Source organism: Cibotium barometz, chromosome 8 (genome assembly GCF_041138505.1).
Source record: "Cibotium barometz isolate CiBa-2024 chromosome 8, ASM4113850v1, whole genome shotgun sequence".
Classification (NCBI taxonomy): domain Eukaryota; kingdom Viridiplantae; phylum Streptophyta; class Polypodiopsida; order Cyatheales; family Cibotiaceae; genus Cibotium; species Cibotium barometz.
Window position 1 is genome coordinate 52,975,458 of NC_141053.1, and position 10,261 is coordinate 52,985,718.

A 10,261-nucleotide genomic window follows, 5' to 3' on the forward strand; every position below is an offset into this window, starting at 1 on the left:
ATCCCCCAATAGATGGTGTCCTCATAGGACCACATACATCACTATGTATAAGCTATAATAATTTCTTAAGAGTTCTCACAGATCCATCCTTTGGAAATGATGCCCGATACATTTTACCAAGAATACACACCTCACATACATGTCTAGCAGGGGTCTCAAGAGTTGGTAACTCAGACACCATATTATGCCTTTGAAGGCGTAACAAACTGCCATAATTCAAATGGCCAAATCGTGCATGCCATAATTCTACATCACTCATAGCATGAGTCGTAGAGACTAAGCAAGCATCATGCTGCAACTTCTCAAATACACTGCATCTTGTATAGGGCATGAAACAAGGTACTTGAGGCAATGATAGAATAACCATAATTTCTATCCTGAGCTGTACATCCGCCGTCATCCACAAATTTCACCATCAAGCCTGACAAGGCTAAGGTTGAAAAACTAACAACAAGTTCTTAATGCCTGGCACATATAAAACTTTAAAAAGAGTAAATGCACCCCCATTTGTAGCAGTGAGCACAACTCTACCAACTCCTTTAACAAGATATGAGAAACCATTTGTACATGTGATGTTTCCTGCACTTGGGACATATTACAGAGATGAGAACAAATTTTTTTGTGAAGTAATGTGCTTACTAGCACCACTGTCAAAGTACCAAGCATCATCTGATTCCTGACATGCATACATCATGAATAGAAGGGTCATAACCACAATGTACAGTCCATGCCCAATCATCTTGGGCAAAACTTATAGATTCCTTCTTCTCTGCACTTGGTGCAGCTGCATCAGCCACACAGCCATGCCCAATTCTTTTTTTTCTCCTTCTCTAGCTTTTTCTTGCACTCATTTATGTAGTGCCCTGGTTTCTTTGCAGCAATAAGTGACACTTGCCCTTCTTTTTAGGCTTATCACCTTCTTTCTCTGCATCCTTCCCTAAGGATTCTGATTCTGGCTTATAGCCACCATGCCAAGAAGCTTTACCTTTGCCTTTTTGACTGGTAACAAAAGCTTGGTCACTCACCAACTCACAGAACAGATCTATTTTGCCTAGACTTCTCTTCTTGTTGATTGCAAAGAGTACTGAAACTAGCTCATCAAATGTAAGGGCATTTGGATTTCCCTTCATCATTAGTCTAAGGGTAGAGGCAAAACTCTGATAAGAATCCAGCAATGCATTAAGAACTATGAGCACCAATGTGTAACTATCAGGATATATCTCATGCACACTAGTGAGCTGCTCCTTGAAATCTTTAATCTTGGTCAAGAAGTTATCCATTGAGTCTCCCTCATTCATGTGCTCAGACTCCAAATGTTTGCAGATATGCAATATGTGCATAAAAATCATTTATGATGAAAATCACTCTTTTAATATAAAAGAATTTCTTTTATGCATATGTTTATGCATAAAAATCATTTAGCACCTAGTATAATGCAGCAAGTGTATCCCATGCTTGTTTTAAAGTCTTACATGACCGAATATGAGGAATAATGCTTCGCTTCATAGAAAGTGCAAGCAATGCATGTGCCTATGCATCTCTTCTATCCCATATCGTTTGAGAGCGGTACTAGTGGTGCATGTGGAGGAGCCACATATGTATCAAATTCTACTTCAGATTTCTTGATGAAGATTCCTTGTTGTTGTAGCATTATATGGTAGTGATGTGTGTGAACACACTTAGGATCGCTGTGGCACTTTTTCCCTCACTAGGAGGTTTTTTTTTCTCGTGCATATGTACACCCTCTTATCTACTCATTTTGGGGTGTGTACTTACCTTTTGTATCTGGCGGCACACATTTATTTATTCTAATCTAGTGAGTTTGTGTGCTCTCAAGATTCTCTATCTTATGTGTGTGCATTGTTGCAACCCTAACCCTAATTCTAACAATTGGTATCAGAGCCAGGTTCCTTGACACTTGATCTAGTAGTCTGCCTCCCCCCTCACGACCTTGTTTTTCTATCTCGGATTGAGATACCCTCTTAGGAGAAGAAGGTATATACTGTAGTGTGCTGTACACAAAGCATACAACATTTTTGAGGTCTGCGGTTGCAATTCAGGCACGTTTTGGGCACCGTAAGGTTTATGTAGACAATCTGGAGAGACGTCATTTTGGATTGGTTCTGCTCGATTTTGGGTGTTTGGGCTGTGCAACGGCAAAGATTTGGTGTGCACCAGCATCTACAATGTCTTCAACAACATCAACAATCATCCTTTTACCAGTAACACTCTATTCTCTACTCTGTGTTATTTTTCATACACTTTGGAGGTGATTTAGTCAGAACCATCCGGGGTTGCATTCAGAATACTGAGTACTTGCAGTGGATTGAAAGATTTTACATTTGGTAGACAGTCATGGTGGCAGTAGTGATGTATTTAACATGTTGTCTGCTGAGGGGACAAACTTGATGGGACTAACTACCCATTGTGGTCCTATATGATGAGGCATGTACTAGTTGCTTCTTGAACTATCTACCCTAGGAGAGATGTTAATGCAAGTCTCACCTTCGACCAGAAGGGTTGAGGCTTCCTTGATTTTATAGTTCACTAATATAGTCCAAGGTTGTGGAAACCTTTTGTCTCCTTTTGTAGCCTTATGGTATGGCTTATAGCATCATATGTAGCTTTTCTACCTCCATCCACAACCTTATGGTGTGCCTTATAACATGATATGTAGCCTTGCTACCTCCTTCCTCAACCTTGTTGCAACTCCACCACCTTCCGCATGCTTAACCTTTTTTTTTTCCAAGTCATCTTATCTTCCTTGTCTCCCTCTGGTGGTGATGATGCTTTCTTTTTCTCAAGATTTACACAATGAGAGAAGATTTCCTTCTCCTATTGGCCTCACACCGTTTCTCTTTTCCTCATTCACATCTCTCACTCTTCTAATAACTCAATGTTCACTCATTCACATATCTCACTCTTCCTAATAACTCAATGCTCATATCTCTCACTCTTCCCGATAACACAATTTCACTCTTCCATAGCTCTCTTAGTCCATTGCCTTCCTTGATTCCGTTGCTAGTTACTCTAGATTGTAACTCAATATTCTTCCACTCAAGAAGCTCTTATGCATGCTTGATTTTCATAGCCATATGTAAAGCTTAAATCTTGAGCTAAACACATTTTCGCTCACTCAAATATTTCAAACAAGAGCTTAAACAGAAGCTAAATCATTCACAAAGACATTATGCAATAAAATCATTAAGAAAGTATCACATTAGTGAGAAGTAATAGATATTAGCAAGTGGGAAACATAAATATAGTACAAGGTTTAAGATAGAGCATGTGTGAATAGACAAATTGGTTCATGCTTATTCAATGCCCACAACTCACTTATACCTTAATGTAGCTCTCTACTCTAAGTTCTACCAAATAAATAAGCCTATGGCACATTATTGGGCATACCCTAATGTCATGGGCACTACACATTATCCATTATTTCACAAACCAAGCCAAAGTGGCTTTCCATCATGTAGTCTAATTCTACACATTTGTCATTGAAGACCTATCTTTGGTTAAATAGTGGTGCCTTCACCACGGAACTAAGTCAACACACACACACAATCACAATTTTTGTCCTATTTCTTACTCTTTTTTGAGTATTAACATTGGTTCAAGAGTTCAACAAGTCAAAAGATTTACAGTGGTTTTAACTAAGTTGTAGAGTGAATTATTGAAACTTTTAAAAAATATTACCTGAGATTACGTATTCATATCAAAGTAAATTCTACTAATTAATATGGTTCATGTAAAGAAATTAGTGCATATAAATCTCATTTAAATAACAAGCATCCATATTATATGTTCCAAGATAAAATACTAAACACAAAGAGAACTATCTAACTCATCCACATTTAGTGCATCTAAATCTCATTTAAATAACACTGATCCATATTATATGTTAAAAGATAAAATAAACACAAAGAGAACTATCTAGCTATCCATATTTAGTGCATCTAAATCTCATTTAAATAACACTCATCCATATTATATGTTACAAGATAGAATGCTAAACACAAAGAGAACTATCTAGATCAATATCATTAATGCTCAAATTTTTAAACAAAAATGAGGGTGAAAATTTTCCAATAGAATTAGTAAATGCGCGGATCAATAATTTTTAAAAAGAGGGAAATGAGAACACTTAATAGGAAGGAAAAAGAGGCCATGAAGTAGAAGCAAGAGTAAGGACCATTGATGCTCATCATTTTATGAAAAATAAGTGATTACAAATGTTTCTCACTAGTACTTGTCTAGTGTGTGGTACAATAGTAAACCTCTAGCTTTAAAATTGTATTACCTATAGTGACTATAGTGATTATAGCCGCAATTGAGAGAGAGAGAGAGAGAGAGAGAGAGAGAGAGAGAATTTACACGTGTGGATGTGCATATGAGGAGGCAGTCATGATATGTGGCACATAGATAGAGAGAGAGAGAGAGAGAGAGAGAGAGAGAGAGAGAGAGAGAGAGAGAGAGAGAGAATTTGCACTAGTGTGGATGTGCATATAAGGAGGTAGTCATGATATGGGGCATTGACAAATGGCCACAACAAGCAAGAAATAGGGGCAAGCATATGATGAGGAAATGCAAAAAGAAGAGGAGTGTGGTGCAGGGGGAGGGGGGAGGTTATGCTGCTACATCTAAGGAATGGGAAGTAGCTAGGGAATGCCTCTACAATTTTGTATGGAAGATTTAAGAGTATTAGATAAAGGACTCTCTCAACTAGAATGAAAGGCACATGTTGAAATGCAAGTACATTAATAATCTAAAATGAACGATGAAATGATAATTCATTGTGCTTGAGTTATGACTAAATCAATGTGTGATTGAAGTGCATCCATAAATGGAATTTGATGAGCTATGCGTGCATGTGTCAATGTGTGATGCACATGCACCACCTAAATGTCAAAGAGTATTGATGATTAAAATTATGAAAATTTTGGGATTTATTGTAGGAAGGAGACACGTGTTTGCTATTTACCACTAAAACTTACCAATGCTCCATTTTTAAATGTAAAGGCATGCTTGTGGCCACAAAGACATGATAAAAACCTTGGAAAATTTGAATACCTTAGAAGCTCCTAAATCTTGCACTACTTATGAAACCCAATTAAAGAAAGACAAGCACCAAATAGAGGCAAAAATTCAAACCCAAATTGGCTAATGGAAAAGAGAATTGCTGATGGGATCAAGTAGGACAGATGGAGCCTCTTGTGCACTTTATTTCTGGTCGGGTTGGTGGATTTAATTGGGATTAAGTAGGAAAGATGGAACCTCTTTTGCACTTTATTTCTAGTCAAGTTCGTGGATTTAATTAGGGGCATGGGTGAGGGCTAAATCTTTGGGAGTGTACCCTATTAGCAACTCTTTAAAAAAATTATAATTTTTCCTTTTTTTAACAAGGAAAGAGAACTTTATTGGAAATTAAAAAACATTGTATACATCACATCATGCTGGGGCCTATATAGAGCTTTTCCATCAAAGTTGTTGCCTTGTAGCTACCCTTGCCACGCATTAGGTTTTTGTTGTGCATAAGGATTTTATCTTTGGTGAGAGCATAGGTACACTATTTTTGTTGAGAGCCTCTTTAATGAATTCTTCAAATTTTCTTCGATGAATAAATAGCCTCCACTTGAATCATTTTCTCTCATTGGGCTCTAGACTTCTTGGCAAATGCAAAGAAAATTTGTAAACTTTGCCCTTGAAGTAAAGTGTTACTTATAAAAACCTTAACATTTCTTTAAAAAGGTGGGGTTGGATTAGGGTTATGGGGTGGGGGGAAAAAAACCTAGATATAGTGTATTTAGACCTGTAACTTCTCAAAAAAAAAACCCTTCAAAATTTGAGGTCAAGGGATTGAAAATTCCCTAATTTTAAGAAGGTTTTAATGGTAATACCTAAAGTTCTGTAAAAAAAATTATAGAATTTACCTGGCCTTATATGAGACTAAGGTATTTAACCTAATGGAGAAAAACATGTTAACCTAAGGGTTATGGGGTTGGTGCTGAATTTTTGGGAGTGCACCCTACTTGTACAACTCTATATTGTTAATGAGCAGTTAGAGGTAGGAAAGTCTAAACGTATATTTAAAAAGGCAAAAGTTACTTGGTAGTTTTGACATTGTGCTCTTCATTAAGAGCGATGTCTCTTTTTTTGGGGGAACAATAGTTATATTTATATTTATTTCCAGAAACATCTTTACATTCAGAGCCAACTCCAAAATACTCTTCAAATTCGACATCTCCATGTTGAGCAAATTACATATTAAAGTCCACCTATCATCTTCTAACACAAAGGAAGACTGCCCCTAAGAAATCTGGTATCCAAGGTATACAATTCTCGTATAACTTTTGTCTCATTAGTTGCAAACTGCAATGCCACCATGCTTTCAACTTTGCTTTTAGCATTTTCATTCAACTTTTGCTTCCACCTTTCCTCAAGTTACTAAAATAAAAACGAGGCAATCACTTTAGGCCCAAATCCAATGGTCCATACAATGTACTACTCTTGGAGGAGCCTAAAATGATAAGAAAAATGTGTATTACTACAAAAGAAAAAACAATGTTTTCTTTGAAATTATCAAGAAAAGGGTGAACCTTGATGAGAACAAGTTGTGTATAGGAGATGGTGAATGGTTTGATTGTGTACAAATGTCCCCTTTCTCTCCTGTACAAGTAGCACCAATGTTCTCATCCCCTCTCCAATACTCTGCTGTTTGGGCAAGAGAAATTAGCTTCCATGTAGCCATGGCAAAAACTTCCTTCATTTTCATGTACCAACTTTCAGAGTAGATTGATGATGGAGCTCCTGCGAAACAGAGGAGGAAAAATAAGCCCAACAATTAGCAATTTAATCAAGAAGAAGTTCAAAAAGTGGATGGAATATTTGAGCTTTAGCTCGTAGTAGTTGTTCCCTTTCACAGCAAACAGAAAACAAAAGTGGGGAAGAAATGCAGGGTTACCTCAGAAAACCTCAAGTGGCCAGGTTGGACATGGCTTCCTTTGACAATAGCTTCCCACTTATAATCTTCTAGAGAGTTCCCTTTGCTGGGGGGAGGTGCCCTGTGCACGCGTGAGAGGGGAGAGGGGCATCTGGTAGTAGAGAGAGGAATGGCTCTGCCCAGCCAAGACTGGGTAGGAGACTTGGGAAGTGGGGGGGAGAGAAGGGCAGCCGGAGGAGAAATGTCATCACAATTTTGGGTTACACTTAATCGGCTGCGAGATGTGGCAACAGGATTAACAAATGTGGGAATAGGCCAATTAGTGCCCTTAATAATGCCTTGAAAATGATCATTAGCATTCTGTACGTGGAGATTTTTCTGCAGATTACCATAATCATACAAGGGATTTTGCACAGGGGTGTGCAAATTAGAGCTAATTGCCGAAGCAAAGTGGGCTGGATTTGGCCATTTGCTCGCCTTATTAATGAGATTAAGGTTGTAATTGATTACAGGTACATGAGGAAGCTTTTGGCTTTCTGCTGCAGGCATGGTGGAGGACATTGCGGCAGCCTTTGTGGCCCCAACAACAACAGGTGCAGGGCTATTAAAAGTGCTGGGAACATCGTAGTAATTAATGGAGCAGTCCTCAGAGGACTTTGTATTAAGGTCTGCGTGCAGCTGATCTAGGAGCACGGGTGGGTGAAGGGGGCTTGATCTGTATGTCTCAATAAGGAGCTTGCGAGGAGGCATCACCACCTGCATCTTGCCTGCTTTTCGACGGTGTAATTGTTTGCTCCGTAATCGTTGATCCTATTTTAATCAAACAGAAATCAATTAGATCAAAGAGAATTAGTGCTTAATTGTAGCCCTTTGCAGTGAATTGATGATCCCAGTTGGACAGTTGATTAATTAGATGAGGAAACATTAATAGGTGTAATTAAGTGTCATTAATTACCTCCTCATCATCATAGCTTGCATCTTCATTCAGAATGTCCATAAGCCTTGTCGGGCCCGGCGAGCCAACGACGCCATTTTCATAACTGCTTTTGATCTTGTGCTGCGGCTGCTTGGAGCGAGAGCGACTCGCACGGTGGCGAAAATGCCATAACGCATTCCTTACGCGGAACGTGAACATGCCGCACGCCCCCGTCGTCGACGCAGCCTGCTCTTCGTCCTCATCCTCTTCGTCGTCTTCGCTGTAATTTAAGCTCATACGCTGGCTTCTGCTGAACGGCGATGGCGCCGGTCGTGCCCTCGCCAATTCCGCTGGCATGGTTGGCGTGGTTGGCGCAGTCGCATAGTGCAGTGGACTCGGTCTGGCATCTACGCCGCTTACGGAGAACAGAGAGGCGGCTGCCGGCGGCACAAAGCGCCGGCTGGGCGTCTGCGGAGAGTCGCACGCAATGGCATGTGCGGCAGGCAGAAAACGGTGCATGATGAAATCGCGGGCGTCGCTGGCCGTGCTCGACGGGCGGGCGGCACCGCTGACGAAGCTGCCGTCGACGCTGCGGCTGCCGGCGGTGGCAGTGAGGGCGTCCGAAGTGGCGTCGGAGGCGGCATCATCCTCGTTGTCGACAAAGGGAAGCGGCGCGCGCTGCATCACGACGGAGTAGCGGGAGCTGGAGGAACGGGGATTATCAGCAGAAGGAGGGGGGGAGATCGGGGGAATGGCGGACGGAACAGGACTAGAGAGTAGGGCAAGGACTCTGAGGCTGGGCTGTCGGAAGAGGTCGGCGAGGGTGGGCTTGGTCGGATCGGAGGGAGGGGTGTCAGGCGGCGGCGGGGACGGGGACGGCGGAATTGGAGGTGGCAAGGCTCCAGCGAATTTTCGAAGGCCGGGGCTCTGCTCCCAGAGGAAAGGCACGGCACCAGGGATACGGAGGGACTCTCGGCTGAGTTCGGAGCTGAGCTTGTAGAAAGGGGAAGGAGAGGCTGCGTCACCTCTGACAGAAAGCAGGGGCGCGTTGTAATCCAAGCTGCGCCGCTGAGAGGGGGGTGAGCGCTGCGCCATGTTAAACTTCAGGAAAACCTTTCTTCTTACAAGCGATCTATGGGTCGACAGTCAGTACCCCCCCTCACCTACAGTCGTGGTGTAGTAGCTCTCTCCTATAAGCTAAGCCTGTTGCACCGCCCGGCCAATTGGGGTCACGAGTCCAACCATTGCTGGACCTGGTTTTTTCAATGCCTGCTGCAAGCCTCACGGAAGGCTTGCAGCACCATGCAAGGAATCAGAAAGAGGCTTCCGTCCGCACAACGTAAGAAGGCAGAGAGGCCATATAACCCCCCTTCTTTTTTACCCTTAATCCCAACCTTAACCTCCATACTAATCCACCATAATCGCCATCCCACTAGCCCAGCTTAACAGATCAACCATGCTTTTGTGTACGTGTCTCTCCTGTTATCTGTTTGCCTCCTTTAATGCACATCGCCTACCCTACACAAACTTCAAAAGCTATGAATTTCGCAGCAGCTGCTTTCAACGCTTGAGGAGCGAGCAAATGCATCATGCAAGGAATTATGCCATGGTAAGGTAAAGAATTATCCCCTTCTGTTGAAGGATCTAGACAAGGACGGGCATTCAAGCCCGCTACTGCCGTGCAAACCAGCAGGTTTGTAGTGTAATTTTCCTGGTTGAACGTCTTAGTTATAAATATCACTAGCATTTGTATATGATTTCCATTGATTTTTAAGTCTAAATCTCGATTAAGCCTAAGTTTTTTTTTTAAAGAATCAACCACTCATCCTATCTTCAAAATCTACAAATTTTTTTTCCTAACCTGCATGATCTTGACATTGCACCTTTTCATTTGGTTTGTTTTCCTAGATCACATCATCTGACAATAATATGTTAGGGTTTATATCAAGACATTAAACACAGTGGAAAGTATTATATATCCTTCTCGACACTTTTTATCCCCTCTTTTCATGTATTGTCCATAAGTCACAGGCTCACATGTGCAAACACTGCACACACAGTGCCAGCCCAAAAAGATTATCTAGACAACAAAATGGCACCAGATGCAAAGTGCCGTGACACAACACAAACAACAAAACAGAGAGCCTTGTACGTTTCAAAGTACCAATGTATATAATTATGTTGGACATTAAACTGTCCTCTGCATAGGTGACCATGATTCTGAGTACAAATTTTTATTTTTCTCACGGCTCTCTCCTCTCTGGCTCTGTGTGTCGGAATGGAAGCTTAAATCTCGAGCTTCTGACCTAATCGCACGCTTATAAAAAGGAAGCACAGAAGGCGGTGCCTGAACGATGATAGTCTTTGTTGATTATTTGTATACTATTCCAGTAGTTAGAAAG

The 10,261-nt window shown here is 41.2% G+C and overlaps 1 protein-coding gene across 3 annotated transcripts; it reads right to left on the bottom strand.

Moving 5' to 3' along the window:
• Positions 1-6,206: 6,206 nt before the first annotated feature.
• On the bottom strand, positions 6,207-9,558 carry LOC147636395 (uncharacterized). 3 transcript variants are annotated; one of them, XR_015266528.1, is made up of 4 exons: positions 7,899-9,558; positions 6,965-7,753; positions 6,600-6,810; positions 6,207-6,447 (listed from the first exon to the last, which is right to left on the bottom strand). XR_015266528.1 is itself a non-coding variant. In XM_086801829.1 (3 exons), exons 1-3 carry the CDS (start codon positions 8,952-8,954, stop codon positions 6,772-6,774), a joined length of 1,884 nt encoding a protein of 627 aa, XP_086657955.1. In that variant the 5' UTR covers positions 8,955-9,558; the 3' UTR covers positions 6,527-6,771. The 3 variants fall into 3 exon arrangements, 1 of the variants encoding a protein (XP_086657955.1); XR_015266527.1 differs by having other exon boundaries at positions 6,207-6,520; XM_086801829.1 differs by lacking the exon at positions 6,207-6,447 and having other exon boundaries at positions 6,527-6,810.
• Positions 9,559-10,261: the final 703 nt, after the last annotated feature.